Raw genomic sequence first — 23,916 nt, forward strand, 5'->3', positions numbered from 1 at the left:
TACCGAACCTTTCCTCTAAACTACCACATCCCCCAGCACACATCAGTACCATACCACACTTACCGCACTACACCACACCCACCTTACCACATCACACCACACCAGTTACACCGCACGTAACTATATCACACCCGCCATACCACCACACTTTACCATGCACTTGACAGCCTTCCATTACACACCACCTGCTTCATGATGCCTACCACATTGACTTAACCTACCACATCGTACTACCACAGCTACCACCTCATCTGCCACACCAGCCACACTGTACCACACATCACACCACAACACAGTAAGGTACCAGTCATGATCAACAGCCCTCAGTTGATTTCAAATAAAAAAAATAAAAAAAAAGTTGATGTTGGTCGAAATGAAAAATAAAAGATGCCATCCAACCATCAGTCAGAAAAATCCCTCTCTTATAAATCCTTCATTAAGATAAATCCCTCAGTCTTATAAATCCTCCCAAGCTAAATAAAATCGCCTGGGATTAAATTTCATGAATTAAAAGGTATCTGACTGAAAGCAATAAGGCTGTGCAAGATCCTGGCTCTCACCTGAGAGTCCTGGGTTCAATTCCCGGCATAGTGATAATATATTGGATGAGATTTCCTGTGTACAGTACAGGTTTCTCTCTTCATTACCACCAATACCATTTCCTCCCTCTCCCTTCTCCCCCCTTTTCCACTCCCCTCTCCCCCCTCTTCCACTCCCCTCTCCCCCCTCTTCCACTCCCCTCTCCCCCCTCTTCCTCTCTTCCCTCTTCCTCTCTTCCCTCTCCCCCCTCTTCCTCTTCCCCCCCCCCTCTCCCCTGCTGTCCTTGGCCATCATTAGATATTCATGTGTGTGTATGTCCGGTGGGTGTGCTAAGTGGCAGCCCATTATAGTGCTAACTTAGCCACTAGTACCGCAGACATCTGTGTTATCTCTCTCTCTCTCTCTCTCTCTCTCATTGCCTTATCTCCTCCTTTCCTTCCCTCCTTTTCACTTCCTTAATTGCATGAACCCCCCTGTCTTCTTCATTTCCTTTTCCTTTTTAGTGACTGTCGCCTGTCTCCCTCCTTTCCTGCTTTCCCTTCACAATTCTTCTCTTCCTTCCCTTCCGCATACTTCTGCATTCCCTTCCCTCCCTTCATTCCTTATTTCCCTTTCCTTCCTTTCCCTTTTCCCTTCCCATCCCATCCCATTCCATCCCTTCCCTTCTCTTCCCTTCCCTTCCCTTCCCTTCTCTTCCCATCCCATCCCACCCCTTCCCTTCCCATCCCATCCCATCCCATCCCTTCCTTTCTGTTCCCTGTCTTTTCCTTCATTACCATTCCCTTCCCATTCTTTCCCGTCTCTTTACCTTTTCTTCCCATCATCTGACACACACTTCCCCTCTTTCCGTCCCGGCTTTATTCCCTTCCCTTGCATTCCCTTCCATCCTCCCTTCCTCCCCAACCCTCTAGGTGTCTCTTTCATCATGTCTGTATCAACCCAGTGTTTGGTCTGTTGCAGTGTTTTTATCGCATTATTCTTCACGCCTGAGAGAAGATACGGTGTTACTTGATTGCATTTGAGTCTCTTGTTCATCTGAGTGGGTGAGTGAGTGAATAAGGGAGTGAGATGACAGTGAGTAAGAGTTAGATAGCAAGTGTAGGTGCTTAAGGAGATGTATGTTCATACGCTTTTTTTACCTTTCAAGTCCTCTCACTTTGAGGAACGTTGTTGATTTTTTTCCTTTTTAACACACACACACACACACACACACACACACACACACACACACACACACACACACACACACACACACACTCATTAACAAGTATCACAGAGAAACGGTAGGATGAAGCCACGTACTTGCGATTAGCGTCTGGGTTAGTGCGGAGGATTTCAGAAGGATTAACTCATGCATTGGAGGAGATTTCTAGCAATTGAATAAAATCGTCAGGCATTAGCTAGAATTAACTCCCGCTCACAGGAATATACGATTATTTCTTTCAGTCGACTACATGACCAAAATAAAATGCTTGTGGGTGACTCAGCTTCTGAAAAGGGTAATTGAAGGTGAATGCGTGTATGACTCACATCCTTGGGTAATTTGTCAAGGTGTTATTGTTGTTGTTGATGGTGGTGGTGATGGTGGTAGTGGTGGTGGTGTGCTGGTTGGGGTAATGGTGGTGGTAGTGGTTGAATGGGTGTATGACTACCTTCGATAATTGTCAAGGTGTTGTTGTTGGTGATGATGGTAGTGGCGGTAGTGGTGGTGGTGGTAGTGGTTTGGGTAATGGTGGTGGTGATGGTGGCGGTAATGATGGTGGTTGTGGTGGTGTGATCCCAGGCTCATTTGTCTTAAGTTACCCCTCTCATGCATCTCACCATTCTCCTTGCGGTGGATGGAGAGGGAGTTGAAGACGGTGAGTGCCACCACGTGAAGGCGTCCCTCTCCATCACCAGCAGTCAAAGATGAAATTTATTATACGCGATGAGGATAGAAATTGAGTGAGTGGGTGAGTAAATTGAGTGAGTTGGTGAGTCATAGTTGATTTTCTGCTCAGTCTTTTCGGGGTAGAAATTGAGTTAGTGGGCAAATTGAGTGAGTGAGTAAGTTGGCGAGTCAGAGTTGATTTTTTACTCGTTCTTATCGCACCTGGCGCGGGTTCGATAATTAGGGTGTACCTGGTGGCGCGTCCTTAACTGCCCAATCACTCATTTGACGATAACGAGGCCAATTAGAGGCTTAACGACCAGAATTGCCTTGATGGATCGGTGGAATTGGAGGTATATTAATGACACTCTCTCTCTCTCTCTCTCTCTCTCTCTCTCTCTCTCTCTCTCTTAGGATGATGATGATACACTGTATATACTAATCAAGCTGTATAATTATTTAATATGTAAGTCTATCCTGCCTTACATATATCCGTCCATCCATCCATCCTTCCGTCCGTCTCCCCCACTCACTCATCATTTCATCTATCCTCTCACCCGCCCATCCATCCATCCATCCATCCACTCATCCCAAATACACATCCACCCACCTCATCCATCCATCCTTCCTTCCTTCTCCACCACTCACCCATCATTCCATCCTTCCCCCCATCCATCCATCCATCCCAAACATCCATCCATCCACTTACTCCTCACCTCACTCAAAACTTATCCAATCCCCCCTCCCCTCATCTATCCCCCCTCCCCCCGCCTATCCCCCCTACCCCCACATTACGTCACTTGCAGTAATTGGGTTTGTCTGCTACACCACTTTACGGCGCCCTCCTCCATAGTCAGCTGGGGGAGAGACTTTGAGGGAAAAATGTAGGGAAGTTAGGATGTGTATGTGTGTGTGTGTGTGTGAGAGAGAGAGAGAGAGAGAGAGAGAGAGAGAAAGAGAGAGTGAGTCTACCGGTATGCCTGTAGGTGTACTGGAAATGAGAGAGAGAGAGAGAGAGAGTCTACCAGTATGCCTGTAGGTGTACTGGAAATGAGAGAGAGAGAGAGAGAGAGAAGGGCACGCTTTTTGTCTCTCTCTCTCTCTCTCTCTCTCTCTCTCTCTCTCTCTCTCTCTCTCACAAGGTATGGGATGGAGTGTAAAAAGCACCGGTGCGGTAGATTGACTTTAGGGAGTTGTGGAAAATTTCAGCTATTTTTTTGTTGTAAAAATTCTCTCTCTCTCTCTCTCTCTCTCTCTCTCTCTCTCTCTCTCTCTCTCTCTCTCTCTCTCTCTCTCTCACACACACACACACACACACACACACACAGTTACGACCTACCATTACGGGCGTAGGTAATTTTCCCATCTTACAAATAAGCGTAAAAGTCAACTACCCTGTCCTTTCTCTCTCTCTCTCTCTCTCTCTCTCTCTCTCTCTCTCTCTCAAATGGTTAAGTCTGCCCTTGCGTTGGCGGTGATGGTTGGTTTAGGAGTGTGGTATTACTGTAGTCTGGTTTATATGGCGCTGTGGTGGTTCAATGAAGTGGTGTGTTGGTATTATGGAGTGGTTATGGTGGTGGTGGTGTTTTTCTGGTGTTGTAGTGGTGTATTTCTCTTTATAAGTGTTTTAAAGTGTTTGGTATTATTTCAGTGTCGATGATATGGTGTTGTGCTGGTATTTTGTAGTGTTAGGCTTTGTGTTATGGAGTGGCCTATTTTTTTTTTTTAGGGTTTTACTGGGTACTGGTTGTGTGTGGGTGTGTGTTGCTGCAAGAATATAGTATCACCCGTTATGATACTGTGTAGAGGATGATTTATTTTGGTAATCTCATTAGCAGTATAAATATAGCCGTGAATGTTGTATAGTTTGAACGCGTATGCTGGTTTAAATGTTTATTACTACCACAGCTTATCATTCATCTGTTAGTGAGTTTAAGAAACCAGTGGCATTATTTGTTCAATTAGTGCTGGGTTAGTTCAGAACATAAGAAGAGAGGATAACTGCAGTAGGCCGGTTGGCCCATGCTAGGCAGCTCCTAGAAGAGTAACTGAACTACTAGAATGAGATAAGGATAGCAAAGAAGAAGGCTCTCCCCCCCCCTCCAAACCCTCCAGCCGAAGCCGGCAGGAAAAAGTCAGAAAGAACACCACACCGTATAGAAAAACTGGCGTGGACATTTTACAGGAAAGTGTGAAAGGAGAATAGAGACTATCATAGTGTAACCTGAAAAGGAAAAATTATGAATTAGTATTGGTTATAAGATTTTCGTTATTCTATATCCACCCCTTATTAGTCATATGCTTATCTAGCCTATGCTTGAAACTCTCAATGGAAGAGGCAGCAACTACTTTACTAGGTAACTTATTCCATTCGTCTACTACTCTATTACCAAACCAGTTTCTACCTATTTCCTTTCTGAAATGGAATTTTTCTAGTTTGAAACCATTATTTCTAGTTCTATCCTGTATGCTCACTTTAAGTACCTTGCTAATATCTCCCTTATTTATACCCTTCACCCACTTAAACACCTCAATTAAGTCTCCCCGTACTCTACGCCTCTCTAGTGAGTGCAGACTTAGTATTTTCAGTCTGTCTTCATATGACAGGTTCCGGACGTCATGTATCATTTTTGTCATTCTTCTCTGTACATTTTCTAACGAATTAATATCCATTCTATAGTAAGGACACCAAAATTGTTCATTTACCTCATCCTGTATACATTTTGTTACACACACACACACACACACACACACACACACACACACACACACACACACACAAGTAATCCTGTAAGATTAAGAGTTATTTGAAAGGGTGCGCATAGTGAGCGTGTTTTGTTTATGGCGAGTACCGTGGACATATTTTGTCATCCTCGTGGATTCACGGTGTTGTTACTGTCAGGGGAGTGTAGCTTGCTGAACCATGTAGAGATCTTCAGGTGTCTGTGTTTGGTGATTTTGATTACTAGTGCACAAAGCTGTAGTGTAAGAAAGATCAATATTTACTATTGGGTGGTATATTGATTTGAGGAAGATGTCATTCTACTCAGTTTCCGTATAGGCCAACTGGTACTAATGAGATTAGTTTCAGATACCTTGTTTCTTTTCTGCTTTAACTTAGACATCATTTTTGGTCGTATGGAGTTATTATATTACGCGGAGATAGCAAAGTACCGGGTACTTGCATTTGAGTTGTGCTGAGTACAGTATGCTGTACTAGCTTGAATTGAAGAGTTTGACTACTGTATTTTGGATTTTTGTAGGTCATCATTATCACTGTGAGGAGTAGGAGATAATGTTGTAAATAATGAGTATTGGGTTACATTCAGTACAATCAGTGTCAGCTATGGAGCTTATATTTTCGTATCAATGGTATGGACATTGTTCACCAGAAGGGTATAACTGATTTCTATGCATTCTGCATGTATATTAAGTACCGGTACCAGCTTGTGTGAGGAGTGATCAGTACAGCATATATTAATTTTTTTTGCCACACAGGTACAACTTTTCCTTATTCCTTATTGGAATTAGCAATTCTAAGGTTACTTGTAATGCATCTTGGATTACCATAGCTATGTGTCTATGTGTCTATAGCCCGACGCCCTAATTCCGCAAAGGGTGGATGCAGACAAAACGCCTCCAAGTCACTCCGTCACCATAGCTACAGGGCATTTTTAAAAATTTTACCAGTGAAGTAAGATGGTAAAGTAACAGTTTCAGCCAAAAACACAATCGCGAGATTTTGATTTTTTTTTTTTTTAAGACACTTAAATTCTATGGCATTTTTGCCACAAATTAGTTTTATTTCATATATACATATATATAATCCTGAAGATAACCAAACCTAACCCGAAAATTAGTTTTATTTTATATATATGTACTTCTGAAGGTAACCAAACCTAACCTTCAAAGTTAAAATAAAAATAATTTGCGAGGAAAATGCCATACAAGAAAAGTGTCGTAGAATTGTCTAAAATACAGAAAAACGCATAAAAATTTCGTAAGTGTGTTTATGGTAAAACTATAATGCTGAAGATGTATCACATGTACCGTCACCTCGATGAAGTTACAACCAAGAGCAAAACTTGCTACCAAACTCCAAACCCACTTTTGGCATTATTCAGATTCTCTACCGGTGTGTTAGGTTTGGGTAATTTCAATTGTCAGGATAGGTTAGGTTAGATAATTTCAGTAAAGTTAGTATGGGGTAGGTTAGGATAGATTAGATTAGGTTTAGTTAAGGACGGACTGGAATTTGGCCTGATAGGTATTCAGGGGCCACAAAGGTGGCAGTCCTAGGTGGGTTAAAATTGGGAGGGGGGGGGGTCTGAGCATGAAGCCCCCTGGTTTGGATAGGTTAGGCAAAACTGTTAGGTTTCTTGTAGGTCTGAATGTTTGATGCACTGACGCGTCCAGTCAGTGAGATCGTTGGTAACCAATGCATCCATACTGGCTACGGCTGCCACGGGCAAACTGGCAGCTTCCATAAATATCCCATAGGTATATTTTATTTTTTGTTAAGACTTTTTTCGGTATAAAATAATGGGATAACTACCGGTATCTGTGTTGCATACTGTACTAAAAATACTTTCCTGAAGATTGTGATATTATAAGAAGGTACTGCAGTTGCAGTCACTGCACCCATGTGTAAACATTTTACCCAGTCTATGTACCAACTGAGCAGTGAAGTATTATTTTCTTAAGGGTAATCAGAACATTTTGACCAGTGTAGGCTAGTACAAATACTGTGTTTTATGTGGCTTGTCATGCATTTTTATATTTAATGTCACTTTATAGAACAGTGTGATCAATATTTTCAATAATTCGAGCATATCAAATTGATATTTTGTCAGAAATAACTTGTATAAATGTTATATACCAGTTCAGTACCTATATTGTATTATGGTTCATGCTGTATACTTAATTTTTGTGTTTTAATTTTATATTTATTTATGCTTTGGTATTAAGTGTGGTTTCTGTACTGTTTTTAATAGTTTCAGTGAACCTTCATAATAAAAGTTGGATTCTTATGTTGAAACCCCCTTCAAGATTACACAAAGCAGGTTACGACAAGCTCTATTGTTTGATAGTCAACAGTGCATTTCAACAACAATGACAGCATGGAGATGCAGATTAACTTAGAGCTGTGTAACGTCGTAAACAGCAACGTGTTGCTGGGAAAAGGAGATTTACTAGAGAATGCAGCCTCTTCCATGAGAGCCAAACCCAAGGAGTTCCACTGACCCAACTACAAAGCACATTTGGTTAAATTTGGAATGCTTATGATGATGTTGAAGTTAAATAAAAAAGTGTGGCAGGATACTCTCATTTGAGAATGGAATAATTGAGTCGCTACTGTTGTCTGAAGCTAACTACTGTACCTTACTTTTTAAAATTAGCAGAGGATTGAGGCACATGCACATCTGGCAAAGACTGTAGATGACTGGATCATAGTAGAAAGTGAACATAGAGGTAAAGTCAAAGCAGTAGAGCCCCCAAAGTTTGATGGCAGTTTGTGCGACCATCCTAGCTTCAAAGTGGACGTTGAACTACTTGCGTATGAATAACAGTCCATGGGCACTTAACAGTGTCTGACTGGTGAAGCATTGATAACAATGGCGGGGTTAGAAAATGATCATGAAGAGATGTTTAAGAGACTAGATGACAAGTTGGTAACCTCTGGTTATGAATGTTGAGAAAAATGACCTTAAATCATTAAGAAAGGTGCAGGGTAATGGAAAAGGGTGTGTCAATGTGGTTGAACATACTGAGCATTGTTGGCAAGATTTGAAGACTAATAATATCATGGTACAAATGAACACCATTGTATTGTAAGTCATATTGAGTGAATCCTTCCAACTACTCCAAAGAGAGAGTGGGTGATCCTCTCGGAAGGATACCCAGGACAGAATACCGGTATCTGTATCCGAGTTGCTTAAATTTTCATTGAGGGATACAAGGGTAATTGAGTAGGGTACATGGATTCCAATTTTCATAGTGGAGATAGGTCTGAGAACAAGTTTTCTGTTCTTAATGTCAGAGATCGAGCAGTGTGGTGAGCCGCCATTGAATGACCAAGGCAGACACATATAAGAATGTTGGAGCCATTTTAAACGATGCGAATGAATGTCATGGTTGATTCAGATGGAGCAGTCAGGAATGGAACCTCAGATTTAGCAAGTGTGATCAGATACCTTCTTATGAAACAGGGGAACTCGAACAAGCCAACAGCTGTGTTTGATAAATTTATCCCAGTTAGTAACCAAAATAAATACTGTGCAAGGATCAAATACCGGTTGCATTCTGGGTCAAGACACAAGTGTTGGCTGCACGCTATTGATGGGCTTGATATTTTATACTGCAACATTTTAAAGCTTAGACACTGCTGTTAAGGTTGAGCTGGTCAGTAAATGGTATATATTTCAGTTGTTTAAAATGGACTCATTTTGTTTGGAATTGTTATTCAAGGAAGACTTGTGATTAGGTTATAAAATATAATGAACACCTCGCTGCTGTGGGTCTTAAAGATGTGAGAGGCTACAAGGCCTTGCTCTTATAGCTGTTAAATCGAACTGATGGTATATTGCAAACTGTCATTCTGCATATATTTGTCAGCCATCATGGACACATTTACTTAAATACACTGTCACCCCCACTGCAGTGGGTCGATGTGTGGGAATCTGAAAGGAAACATCACCATATGTTGTGCCCTCGTGTGTTTTAGATCCGCAGCAGCGAGGTGGGTATAATGCCTCACTCTTGGAGGTGTTTAATCGACCTGATGGTATATTGCAGACTGGAGGTGCATGGGCGTAGGAGGACTACTGGGCCATGGTAATGGGCTGTGAAGCCTGTGTGCAGTTAAAAAAAAAAAAAAAAAAAAAAAAAAATGCATGTATGAGGTATATGTGTATGTGTAGGTATTGCAGGGGAAAGACCTTGTACTCCATAGAGTTGCAGTGATATCTGTGTTGCATCTGATATTTCTGTGTGTTGCGGATGCTGATGATGTACATAATCTATCTATCTCTATATACCTAGGCTGCTTCCCCCAAGGAAAGGGAGGTTATAAAATATATATATATATTATATATATATATATATATATATATATATATATATATATATATATATATATATATATATATTCTTCTTTCTAGGTATATAGTACATTTGTTTTTGTTTTATATTTAACCCTTCTCAGGTAAACCTAAAATTTTATCCTTACTTATGTAATGTTGGGTCTGTCAGACCCCAATCTTTAAAAAATCACCCAAAATACGTACAACAACTTTATTGAAACAATCGCTTGTACACAGTTTCTGTAGTCCTTTTCCTTCAGTTTAGTGCAAAATGTATGAAAATGTAAGTGACGAAATATTATATGGAAATTTAAAATGAAAAAATCAACAAATTTCATACCAACTGAAATTAGTGGCTGCCATACCAATACTGATATGTTCCACCAGATTTCTATCATTGCATGCTGTAAAGTAATGGCCAGTGTTTCTGTAAGAAGTAAGAGAAGCACATGTCATAATTTTTTTTTTTTTGGTATGGAAGATATATATATGGAAAAAAAAATCATAGGTTAGGTAATGTGGGGTCCACTGGACCCTATGGCCCTTTATCGCGAAAATAGAGCCAGATCCCGAACTGGCCCCACCACCTCCCTAAACTAGTCTACTAGTCAGGAAGGTAGAGGGAAAACCAGAATCCAAGACCTTATATATGACCTTATAGTAATATATGAAACAACAATAAGAAAAATAGCGTGGGGGTTCCACAGACCCCTGCTTTTCTAGGTATCTTATGTTTATTTTTTTGTTTAGTATCTAATGTTTTTCTTGTAGAAATATGTTTTGTTTGTTTTTATGTTTTGTATTGTTTAATGATTTTCCTTTAGCTATCTATTATGCCTGTTTTTGTGTTTTGTATTGCTTTATGTTTTTCTTGTTTTTGTGTGTTTTCAGTGTTTTGTAAGTATTTTGTTTTGTGTAATTTAAATATTTCTTTGCTTGTTGCAGGAGATAGTTTTAGTATGTAGGCAATAGTATCTGTTATGCTTATTATTGTGTTAATGTGTTTCTTGTGTTGCAGGAGATTTGCGTTGTTTTGTTAGTCGTTTTCTTTGTGTTGTAGATAATGGTGATGTGAGTAATCTGATTTTTTGTTATGTTTGTTGTCTTAATGTCTTTCCTTCTTGTTTTAATACATTTGTTTTAACGAATCTCTTTGTTGCAGGAGATATTGATAGCGTAGGTAAAGATATATTTTTATTGTTTCGTTTTGCGTAATGTTTTTGCTTTTTGTCTTTTCTTTAATGTGTTTCTTTTCTTTTTGTGTTGCAGATGTGTTTTTTGTGTAATTCAATGTCTTTCTCTTTTATGTTGCAGGAGATACTGATGGTGTAGGTCGGTGTCTGGTTGAGGCCGCACGCAACACAGGGTCAGAGGACAACATCACAGCCGTTGTTGTGTTTCTCCGCCCCGTAGCAACACTCATGGACGAGGAGGCTGCCAGGGTTGCTCAGGGACAGGTTAGTACTTACCAGGTCTACTTACGGGACTTTGGGACTGCTAACGGGGTCTACTTACAGGGTGTATTGTTGGCCAGCTTATGGGGTATACTTACGGGCCCTTTTTGGGGACCTACTTACGGGGTTTACTTACGGGTTTGCATATGGGGTCTACTTACGGGACTGCTTTTGGGACCTATACGGAGTTTACTTAGGAGTCTGCTTATGGGGTCTACTTACGAGTCTACTGATGGGGTCTACTTACGAGTCTACTGATGGGGTCTACTTACGGGTTTGCTTACGGGTCTACTAGTCTTATGGGGTCTGCTTACGGGTGTACTTACGGGTTCTGCTCACGGGTCTACTTACAGGTCTACTTACGTGCTTAACTGCTTTTCATTGCTACTGATACTTATTTAACTGCTTACCGGTGCGTACTTGCTTTGATAACTATTTACTGTACCCAGCCTACCTACTAACTTACCTACCAGCCAGTATATTGCTTTCTCATTTGCCTACTTACCAACCTGCCTACTTACGAGGTGCCTATAGCTTTCATTCCTGCCAACCTACCTACATAAGTACCTACGTATCTGCCCACCAGTATATATATTGCATTCTTACCCACCTACCTGTCGCCCTGCCTACCTGCCGGTCTTCCTGCCTTCCTCCCTCCCTCCCTTTCTTCTTATCTTCCTGCCTACCTACCTCTTCCCACCAAGCTGCCTTTCTGCCTCCGTACCTACGTCTCCTACTATCTACTTGTCAACCAACTAGCCAACCTACCATACCTACCTACTTACCTGCCTACCAGCCTACCTACTTACCTACCTACATATTGCTTTCGTACGCACTTTTATTTTGCTCTCATTGCCATCAACTGACTTGCATACTTCATCCCTACTTACATCATATCCACCTTCCCACTTCTACCTACCTAATTACACAAATATCTACTTACATGTCTTTCTGTGTGTCTGTTTATATCCATTTACTGATAACCTTCTTACATATCCCCCCCCCCTCTCTCTCTCAGTAAATTTCAGAAACTCGATGGGTCACTTAAAGATAAATTGACAGTGATTGATGAGCGTGGAGAAAGTCTGAGAAAGTCGTTTGCCGAACAGTGAATTGGCAGATGATGGTGATGATGATGATGATGAGGAGGAGGAGGAGGAGGAGGAGGTTAGTGATGATGATGATGAGGATGATTAGGAGTAGGACGGTGATGGTGGTGGTGATGAAGATCGTGTTGGTGATGATGATGATGAGGAGGAGGAGGGGGGGAGGAGGTTGGTTGTGGTGATGATAGTGATGATGATGTGGAGGAGGAGGAGGAGGACGGTGATTATATTGGTGGTGGTGGTGGTGGTGGTGGTGGTGGTGATGATGATGATGATGATGATGATGATGATGAGGAGGAGGAGGAGGAGGTGGAGGAGGAGGAAGTTGGTGATGATGATGATGATGATGATGATGATGATGATCAGTAAAATCGTCTGGTTGTAGCAAGAATAAAGAATAAAACACGTTGGTGATGGAGGGGTTAAGAGAGAGTTTAGGAAGTCATTGACCTGCTGTGAACTGGCAGAGGATGATTATGATGATGGTGAATGGTGGTAGTGGCGGCGATGGTAGTGATTATGATACCGTAAAGATGGTGGTGGTGGTGGTGGTGGTGGTGGTGATGATGATGATGATGATGATGATGATGATGATGATGATGATGGAGATTAATAGTTGGTGATGATGGTGGTGGTGGTGATGATTATGGTGTTGTTGTTGATGACAATGATGGTGATGATGATTGGTGATTGTGGTGGAGGTGATGATGACAGTGATGGTGATGATGATTGGTGATTGTGGTGGAGGTGATGATGACAGTGATGGTGATGATGATTGGTGATTGTGGTGGAGGTGATGATGACAGTGATGGTGATGATGATTGGTGATTGTGGCGGTGTTGGTGATGATGGTGATTGAATTTTATTAATCACTCCGGGTCGAGGATTTTTTTTTTTTTCGCTAGACTTTTTTCATCTTCGTAGACCGTCTTGTAGTGAAGGACTTTATGAAGCTTATTTCTAATTCCTCTAGTAGAAAAGCCTCCAGAGATCAGTAAAATAGTATAGAATAAAAAAAAAATAACTAAAAAGAACGACCATCATAGTAAATAGACTAAGATAAAGAATATGCATTGACAAGGGCTGGTGGTGGTGGTGGTGGTAGAAATGGTGGTCGTTGTGGTAATGGTGGTGGTGGTGGTGATGATGATGGTGGAGTGAGATTGTAGTGATGCGTGGCTTAATACACCTGTTATTTACGCTGTGATTGGCACCCTCACCTTCACCTCTTCCACCTCCCGCGCATCTTTCTCCTTTCTCTTACTCGTATTCTTCCTTCGCCTTCTCATCCCTTTCATTTCTCTTTTCTTCTTCCTTCCCTTCCCTTCCCATCCTTTCCCTTCCCTTCCCTTCCTTCCTCCCTCTCCTCTCCTCTCCTTGTGTATTCCATTCCCTTCTCTCCCAAATCCCTCCATCGGTGTCGCTGTGTTGCTGTTATTTTCTTTTCCCAGGCGACCTCATCTCACAGTATCATTTTCATCCCAGCTCTCCTCTTTCCTTTCCTTATTCTCTTCTTCTCTTTCCATTTCTCTTTTTATCTCTGCCCTTCTTTTCCTCTCCTCTCTTCACTTCTTTTCTCACATCTTTCTTCCCATCGCATCCCATCTCTCATTCCATAGCAGCTCCCTATCTTTCGTTACGATCTTACTTGTCTTTTCCCATCTCCCAGCCTTCTGACTTTTTCCTGCCGGCTTCGGCTGGAGGGTTTGGAGGGCGGGGGAGAGCCTTCTTCTTTGCTATCCTTATCTCATTCTAGTAGTTCAGTTACTCTTCTAGGAGCTGCCTAGCATGGGCCAACCGGCCTACTGCAGTTATCCTCTCTTCTTATGTTCTTATGTTCCCTTTCTTCTGTCTCTTGGCCTCCCTTTCCCCGCCTTCTCAGCAGTTTCTCATCTTTGTTCATCTCTTGTCTTCTTCCTTCCCGTCCGAAATCATGCGAACAATTCTGCCAGCCTTACTTTCTGCTCTCATCCTCTTTTCATTCTACCTTATTAACAGTCTATTAGTTCTTCTCCCTCCCTTTCTTTCTTTCTTTCTTTTAACCTTTTTCTCTCTTTTCCTTCCTTCCTTCCTTCCCTCCCCCCTACCGTCTTAACAGTCATTTTGTTCTTCCTCCCTCCCTCCCTATCTTTCTCTCTTTTCTTTTCATTCTTCCTTCCTTCCTTCGTTCCTTCCGTTAACCTCAAATCCCTCCATCTGTTGCGTTATGTTGCAAGGCCCACCCCACACACCACGGTATGATTTTCGACCCAAATACCACTTATTTCGCACAACTCCCCTCCTCCTTCCACAACGTCTTCCTCTCCTCCTCTTCTCTGCCTCCCTCACTCTTCTCTGTTTCCTACCCATCCCTCTCCGTTCCCCTCCTCTCTTTCATTTCTTTCCTACCGTCTCCACTTGTGTCTTCGAATATATCCCTTTTCAGACCCAACCCTCCTTACTTTCATCTCCTTCCCTTCCCTTTCCGACCTAACCCTGCCCCTTTCATCTCCACTTCCCTCTTTCCCTTCCCTTCCCTTCCCGACCCAGCTCTTCCCCCTTATCTCCTCTTGCCCTCCCTTCCCATCCCTTCCCGACCCAGTCCTTCCCCCACATTCTCCTCTTGCCTTCCCTTCCCTTCCTTACCCAACCCTACCCCACCTAATCTCCTCCGCCCTTCCCCTCCCTTCCCTTCCCTTCCATCAAATGCGCTATGTTGCAGGGAGTTGATGTTGACTCTCCTACTCCGAGCGGCCCCACCACCACACCCCCCTCCGTATGACTTTCGCCCATACCACCACCACCACCACTCATTTCGGCCAACCCCCCCACCACCCCGCCAAGCCAGCTCACGGCCAGGGGTTTCTGCTGCAGGTATTCGCGACAGACCCCCCACCCTGCCTGCCTGCCTGCTCCCATAGAAACCCCTTAAAAAAAAAAAAAAAAAAAAAAATCCTTCAAATTTCGCACAGATCTTTAAAAAAATCCCCTTAATACGTTGACGTCTTTTAATCCCCCAGAGAAAATAAATCCCACTCAAAAAATCGCATACAAAAGATCCCTTCACTACCAAAGCATCCATTCTTAGATGCAGGAGCTTCTCTGGGAGCGGCCTTGTCTGTATGCCTCACACTAGCGATTTTCGGCTGCTCGTTGCTTCATCTGCATAGGTCTTAGCGACCTTAGGAAAGCCACACCGTACCACAGTACCTAGTATCTCCCACCACACACCATACCACACTCACACCACACACCATATCAGCCCCTTTCACCACACCACATCATCCTCCACCACACACCATACCACCCTCCATCACACACCATAGTCCATACCACCCTGTCACACCACACACTATGCCACCCTCCACCACACACCATATCACCCCCTCACACCACACACCATACCACTCTCCATCACACACCATAGTCCATACCACCCTCTCACACCACACATCATACCACCCTCTCACACCACACATCATACCACCATCTCACACCACACATCATACCACCATCTCACACCACACACCATACCAGCCCCTCACCACACCATACCAGCCCCTCACCACACACCCTACCACCCTCTCACACCACACACCATACCACCCTGACACCACACTCACACCACACTCACACCATACCACCCTCCACCACCACACACCACACCACTCTCCACCACCACACACCACACCATTCTCCACCACACACCATACCACTCTCCACCACACATCATACCAGCCCCTCACCACACACCCTACCACCTTCTCACACCATACACCCTACCACCCTCTCACCACACACCATACCACCCTCTCACCACACACCACACCACTCTTCACCACACACCATACCACTCTTCACCACACACCATACCACTCTTCACCACACACCATACCACTCCACCACACACCATACCACACACCACACCACTCCACCACACACCATACCACCCCTCGCACCACAATCTCACACCACTCCACATCAGTAGCATTGACGGAGGGGGCCTGAAGCTCCCGCATCTAGCATTTACTTAATTATTACTTTATTCTTTACGATTTTATTCAGATTACAAAAACACTCCAGTAGTGAGAGGATCAGTAAAGTCTTCTAACCCCTTCCAGTTCAGACGATTTTTTGAACATAGAGGGAGGCTTTGAACTGGGGGGGTTAATAGTTTCTCCATCAACCCTTGTAGTACGCGAGATTTTCCAGAGCTGAGGCAAATCGTCTGCCAGGGTTAGAGTGCGTTAGACATGATGTGATATTAAAAGACATCATCGTTCTGGAAGGATTTAGAGTTTACATACGTCTCTGATTATCCCATTATCTGTATTAAACCCCCTTGCTGCCACAGATGCAAGCGATTTAGACCAGACGATTTTGCTCAGCTGGGAATTATTTTAAAAGTCAGTCTCTCGCTTAGCTTTTTTTTTTTTTTTTGTTACTTTGGATGTTTTTTTTTTTTTAATTTTGTTTTTAAGGCTGACTTCTTCTTTTCTTTCTTTTTTTTTTTTTATTACAGCTGAGCGAAATCTTAGTAGCTGTTATTTTCTTGCACTTTTTGTTTTGTTTTTGCGATCTTTTGGTAGAAGGGAGTGCCGACTTCCCCCTCCCCCTCATCCCTACCTCCGACACACACACACACACACACACACACACACACACACACACACACACACACACACACACACACACACACACACACACACACACCACATTCTCTCTCTCTCTCTCTCTCTCTCTCTCTCTCTCTCTCTCTCATATATATATATACTGTAGATAGTACACCACATTCTCTCTCTCTCTCTCTCTCTCTCTCTCTCTCTCTCACAGATATAGACAATACCCCACCTCCGTACAGTGCCATTTCTCTCATCAGCCTCTTTTTCAACATGCAACAAATTCACCCACCTTAGCATAGACCCTGGTAGAAGTTAATGACACCTAATTAGACAGGATTAATTACGAGACCCATCATTACCCCCTACATCTGCTTGCAACGAGTGTACGCCCCTTAATAGCCTCTCAAACTATCGTAAATCTTCAGTAATTACCCGTGCCCTCATAGCTTCGAAAATTACCCCAGAGTTGTCGATAATTGCCAGCTATTTACCGTTACTACAAAACCACTTTCTCATTCTAAGCTTCCAAAACCCTGCTCTGCCCCCTAAAGGTTGTTGTTCTCCATCCCTACCTGTTAAAGTCTTCAGTAATCACCTTTATTTTCTTATTATCGTAGCTGCAGACCCTTTACCTCCTTATTTAAATGCTGAAGTCCATCCTCAGTACCTTAAGACACTTCTCTCTCTCTCTCTCTCTCTCTCTCTCTCTCTCTCTCTCACACACATTCTATGGTCAGACTCAAATATGAAGTCCGTTTGGGTGGGTCCCGAGAAGGGATTTCCCTCTCTACAGCTCTGCCGCATCAACCCCAGTACCTATCTCTCTTTCTGTCATATGTCAGCTATTTACTATTTGAAATTGTATATTAAGTATTCTGTACTTATTAAATATATTAAATAAGGCTATATAGTGATATGAATGTGTCGCTTTTTAGGATAATAGCAATGATTTGTATAAATTCCACACCACGTGACAACGTCGCTTTCCAACGTTGCCAGAGGTCAAGGACACTATGTATGTCACCACCTTAGACTACAGGTGACCGGTCACTTCCCTCATAGGTATGGCAGCGCTGTGGAGAGGGGAATTCCCACGCGGGCCCCACCCAAACGGACTTCATATTTGAGTCTGACCATAGTTGACTCCGGAGATTTAGCGACAGTTCACGATGGATTGATTTTGCACATTACACCTCAATCCCTTCACTACGATGGCCTATTGTTCATAATTTTTCAGCCTTCAGACGATTTTATTTCGCTTACGGGAGACATTTTGATTTCCAGAGTTCATCAAGTTCCCTAAAATCCTTAGTTGGCAGCAAGGAAAACCATTGTGTAAGTCAGTCTGGAGATCATCGTCCATTTACGCCATATTTCCCGTAGCCCAGTATCTGAATAAGAGTACTGTGGCCTGACATCCTTTCCTTGTCTTGCATTTGGCCCTCTCTTGTCATGTTTTTTCGTTGCCGGGAGGGGTAGCTCCCTCCTGTAACCCCAGCGGGGCTCTATGGCCTTAGTTGCCTAACTCGGGGAATTCATTTCTCCATTTTCTTGTCATGTTTTTGTTTTTTCTTGGAGGGAACAGTCTTGAGGGTTTCTGGCCTTTGGTTCCTTCTTTCTTGCATAAAAAAAAATCATTATTACTCAGCTTTCAAGATGGGTTTTTTTTTTTTTTTTTTTTTTTTTTTTAAAGAGGAAAAGCAGAAACTTCTTTGCAGTGGACGGATTCCTCTTCACATGCCTTTTATTATTTTTATTATTATTATTTTTTTCTTAGCCGTAGGTTGTATCAGTAACTTACCCTGGATATTGAAGTGTAATGTGCAGAATAAATCGCAGAAGAAGAAGTGTTACGAAATCTCCAGAGCTAACGATAGTACTGCTATTACCACCCCCTCGTTACTGAGCCCCACCCACCCCCCACCCACCCCCGAGAACTTGAAACCCCCCGCAGTCCACCATTTTTAAAGTATCATTTTAAAAGTACCAGGTATACCCACGTGGAATGCTTTTAGAGGCTTGCAACAGGTGAATGCTGGAGTGAGATAGGGTGATGCTTTGAGAGAGAGAGAGAGAGAGAGAGAGAATAATAGACTTCCCCGTATCGGTATAACCGGATGTATGTTTATATATATATGTGGTTTGGCTGAGAGAGAGGGAGAGAGAGAGAGAGAGAGAGAGAGAGAGAGAAATAATAATAGACTTCCCTGTATCAGTATGACCGGATGTGTGTTTATATATATGGGAAATTCTGTTTGGCTGTGAGAGAGAGAGAGAGAGAGAGAGAGAGAGAGAGAGAGATTACCCTTGACTACATGTAATTTTATGTATGTGAGAATTGTTCTTGCTCTGTAATGGCACTTTTTTTTTTTTTTAGCTCTAAATAAGTAAATATGTGCATCAACGTGAATTAATTTTTTTGTGTATATATTTGTGTGCCTACCTCTGATCACTGAACCTCTCCTAATTCTGTCCTAACTTGTCTAACTTGATACTGTAACCTAATGCTAATAACCTAACTTTATATATTCTAACTCATACTAGCAATCCCCACCATACCAGCCTCTTCTAAGCTAATCCAACCCTGTGCGACCTAACCTAACCTGTTCTAACGTAGCCCAACCTAGCTTAATCGAACCCAACTGAACTACACCTGACCTCATCTCACCTCACCCAACCTTACGCAGCCCAGCCAGACTAACTAACTTTTATCTTACCTAACCTAAACTAACCCAGCCATATATTAAAGCTACTCAAATCTAGCCTAACCCATCTTTCTAAACTAGCAGATTCTAACCTAACCTAACGACACAACCAGCTTCCTAAAATCCAACCTAACCTAACCTAACCTAGCCTAGCCTAGCCTAGCCTAACCTTACTCAATACAACTTTCAAAAACTGCCAGAATCTTGCATATCCTTAGCGTCTCTAACCTAATCCAGTTCCTTAAAACAGCCTAAATCTAACCTAGCCTGATTCAATCTAACCTTACCCTATCTTTTTTTCGTCTCAGGTGCCCGAGCCTGTGCCGGAGAGCGTCCTGTGCAAGGATTCGACCCCCTCCTCCCTCAACGCCATCTTCTCTCCACCGATCAACCAGTTCGACTACAACTCCCCCACTCAGCCCCCACTCTACAACCCCTTCGACAGCCCCCAGCCCGTGCAGGTGGAGAAACAGGCGATGGAGGCCGAGGATGCGGAGGCCCCCGTTGCTGCAGGCCAGGATGAGGTGGGTGCAGTTTTGTTTATTTGTCTGTCTATCAGTCTATCTATCTGCCTGTTTGTGTTTTTTTTCTGTCAGTCTCTGTCTATGTCTGTATATCAATCTACCTACCTATCTTCCTTTCTATATATATATATATCGTGTTTATTTTTATTTGTGCCTAGCCCCGGGTTCCTATGTTCTCGATCAGACAGTAAAGAATTGCGTGGACGGATGGGTGTATGGAGGGATGGTTAGATGGGTTTTGTAGTCAATTTTTAGTCGTTGTTCGGACTAGAGACAATACACACAAGATTATTTTTTATCATATAATTAGCTTTGTTTTTTAGTGTTTTCAATGTAGTTGTGGGTTGAGAGAGAGAGAGAGAGAGCGAGAGACAGATGCACTACACACACACACACACACACACACACAGCACAAAGAAAAAAAAAACATTACGTACGTGCCTCCCCTTTTTTTCCTATTTTTTGACCAATAAAAAAAAAAGAGTGTGAGCATTCCCGCACGTGCAAGCACACAAAAACACAAGACCAGGATCGTAGGAGTGTGAAGAAGAAGCAGTTACTGTATTTTTTGCGTGTGCGACATGCAAGCGCTTTCATACTAACACGTACACGAGAAACACACACACACACACACACACACACACACACACACACACACACACACACACACACACACACACACACACACACACACACACACACACACACACACACACACACACACACACACACACACACACACACACACACACACACACACACACAGACCAGGATATACCACTCAGACCGCCCCCCACACATTTCACCCCTGCCCTACCACCACTCAGTCAGACCTTAACTTAACCCCACTTTCCCTTCCCCAACTCTTACCCCCTCACACCTCAGCCTCTCACCCTACCTCACCCCTTAACCCCTCTCACCATCACAAACCCCTGCCTCTCCTACCACATACCTCAGCCCCACCACATCTCCCCATCAGCTATACCACAACTCTCACACTCCTCCCTGTAGCCTTCCAATCCCCCGATCATCCCCACATTCCTACAATCCCCAGCACCTTAGCCTACCATAATCTTCTCTTCCATACTAAAATAATCCCAGACCACAAAGTCCACCTCACATCACAAACTACCCCCACCCCTCACAGCTTCAACACATCCACCCCTCACAGCTTCAACACATCCACCCCTCACACTACCACGAAAGCACTTTCTAAGAACTTCACCACTCGCTCTCTTTCTTTCCTTTCCACACCCCTGCTTTCCTGCTACTTAAACCACTCTCCTGACCCCCACCACGCCCAACACACCACCACAGCCACACCTCATACCACCAGAACTAACACACTCTAAGAACACCATTTACATCCTTACTAACCCCCTCTCCCCCAACTAACACACCTCCTCCCTTTCAAACACACCCCTCTCTCCACACACCCACCACACTGCCCACACCACTACCACAACAACATACCTCACCACCAAACCACACTAAAAAACGACCCCTTGCTCCCTTCCTACCCTCCCCACTCACACCTCTCCCTTTCCCCTTCCCCTCTCACCCCTCTCCCACCCTCCTCTGGCCTCTCACAAGTGTCGCCTTTGTTTTTTATGAGTTGGCTTTATGAGTGTGTGTGCTTTTTAGGCGACGTATTTTTGCTTGCCGGGTGATGTAGGGGGGAAGAGAGAGAGAGAGAGAGAGAGAGAATGTTGACGTAGTGTGTACATTTTTAGGCGTCATATTTTTTCCTTGCTGGGTGATGTAGGGGAAAGAGGTTGGAGAGAGAGAGAGAGAGAGAGAGAGAGAGAGAGAGAATGTTTGTCTTGGGTTTACGTTTTTCGTATGTTGTACCCATGTGAATTGCGATCCTGTGTGTGTGTGTGTGTGTGTGTGTGTGTGTGTGTGTGTGTGTGTGTGTGTGTGTGTGAACTATAGGTATAGCAAGAGTGTACTGGGATAGGTCTTCGTCGTAGGCCTGGTTGAGATGCCCCGGCCCCTGCATGTATAACTTTAAATAATTACAAGAAACATGATTCCTTTGATTCAGGAAAAATTAGTTAAAAATCGGTATAGCTTTTGTGCCCATGGATGGCTTTCTGACTTAATTCCCGCTGCTCAGGGGCTTTTATTCAGCGTGGGAGAGACTGCGAACTGGGGGTTGGGGGAGTTAGATTGCGTTCATATACTCCTTCAGTGCAAGAAGTTCCCTCCCAGCTGAACAAAATCGTCTGGAAATAAGAATAAGCCAGTATAATACGTAACTCAATTCGGAATGTTATCAGACATCCTGTGATTGGAAATAAAGTTAAAAAGACATACGATTTGTAAATTTAGGAGAGAGCTCTTACAGTGAGAGCTTTATCAAAGGCCCCTAAGCAGAATAAAATCGTCTGGTGGCATCAAGAATTAAGAAGAAAATTATTGTCAGCTAACTAAGGGAATAATAAGAACTCTGATAATAAAATAATAGTTAAAGATACGCAAAGAATAATCTGTGATATCTCAAGGTTCACCCGTCATCGAGTTAACACCTTCAGTCCAATGGCGTATTTTTATTCCTGCTGCTTTCACACATTGTTAGTCAGATTAGGAAAGACCTGTAAGATTGTGAAAAATGAAGACCATGTTTAAGCTCTAAGGTACTCTTTGAGCTGAGTAAAATTATATGTTGTAGTAAGATCAAAGTGAAAGGTACATTCTCGTGCTGAAGAGGTTAAGAAAGATGGCCTCTAGAGATGCGGACAGAGAATGGCTTCCTCAGAGCAGGGCAACATACCCGCCTAAACTAAGATATTCTTACATATACATCTCCCTTTGTAGGTGTTTCCTTACAGACGAGGAGTGGCTATATGACGGTCACCGAGAATGAACTACAGTATTGGTTTCCTGTCAGGTTTTCCTAGCTTGGCTTTCCCAGTTAGTCTTTCCTGGTTAGTCTCTTTGTTAGTCTTTCCTAGTAAGTGTCCTAGTTATGCTTTCCTATAGTCTGTTTGTTTCTATTTGACGGAACAAGTCTACTTCCACAACTTGAATACTAGTCCGCTTGAATACGTGGTTAAGTGGAAATAAAATAGGACTGATTCTCCTTGGTTACTACTCAAACCCACCCTCCAGTCGGACAACACTTGGCTATGAACCAAACTGAAAACAATTTGAGGTGTGCGTCAGAAACAAATGCTCTGTTGTACGTGTGTGTGTGTGTGTGTGTGTGTGTGTGTGTGTGTGTTGTGTGTGTGTGTGTGTGTGTGTGTGTGTGTGTGTGTGTGTGTGTGTTCATGTAGTTGTAATTATTCTCGTCCACAGTTATCTAGGTTTCTCCATCTTACTCGAGTCTTCTCATTACTCTCCGCATTTTCCCGTGTGCTCTGGTGTTCCTATGTTGTGTTTACTGTTTGCCAGAAAGAGTAAAGTCACTGGGGGGTTAGGAGGAGAGGGGGATAGATGCAAGACACAGACGGTTAGAGAGGAGATTGTATTAGCAGACGGTGGTGTGGCGTGAATTTGGTTATTTGGCGCGGACAGGGAAAAGTTCAGCTTTCAAACTCACTGACAGTGGGGGGATTCGAACTTACTACAGAGGGACGTATTCTAGATGTCACAGAAAGGTCTTAGCACCCTTTCCTCAGCGATTTACGTAGCATATTCTACCTTTTAATCTTCTTGCTTGTGAGTGATTTTGTGTGTACTATGAAAGAGACTCTGGAGGTGTAGTAGGTACGATAAATTGCCCAAAGACAGGCTACTGCGAAGTCTGTAGTGCGACCAAGAATATGGGGCACAGAATAAGGTTAATACCAAACCAACCGAGCCACCTAGTCGCCCTGTAGGACCCCCCTGTTCTACCACCCTAGAGAGAGAGAGAGAGAGAGAGGTGATGTCATTGGTATGGGGTCGTGTTGCCGTTAGTGACCATTTGATACAGCCAGTTGGGGGACAGATGGGGGGGGGAAAGGGGGAGGAAGGGAGAGAGAGAGAGAGAGAGAGGGGTGATTTGTGAGGGATGGAGGGAGAGAAGGAGTGGGAGAGTGAAGAGG

At 43.2% G+C, this 23,916-nt stretch overlaps 1 protein-coding gene across 2 annotated transcripts in view; it reads left to right on the forward strand.

Annotated features, from left to right (window-relative positions):
* The window catches only part of LOC145394762 (uncharacterized), a 554,034-nt gene that overhangs the window by 438,556 nt on the left and 91,562 nt on the right, over positions 1–23,916 (forward strand). For both annotated transcript variants that reach the window (XM_080268571.1, XM_080268579.1), the window contains 2 exons: positions 10,807–10,949; positions 19,667–19,882. In XM_080268571.1, coding sequence (XP_080124697.1) covers positions 10,807–10,949; positions 19,667–19,882 — 359 coding nt within the window. The remainder of the gene's footprint in view (positions 1–10,806; positions 10,950–19,666; positions 19,883–23,916) is intronic.

Source organism: Coenobita brevimanus, chromosome 4 (assembly GCF_032717465.1).
Source record: "Coenobita brevimanus isolate Jiangsu-jjx chromosome 4, ASM3271746v2, whole genome shotgun sequence".
Lineage (NCBI taxonomy): Eukaryota > Metazoa > Arthropoda > Malacostraca > Decapoda > Coenobitidae > Coenobita > Coenobita brevimanus.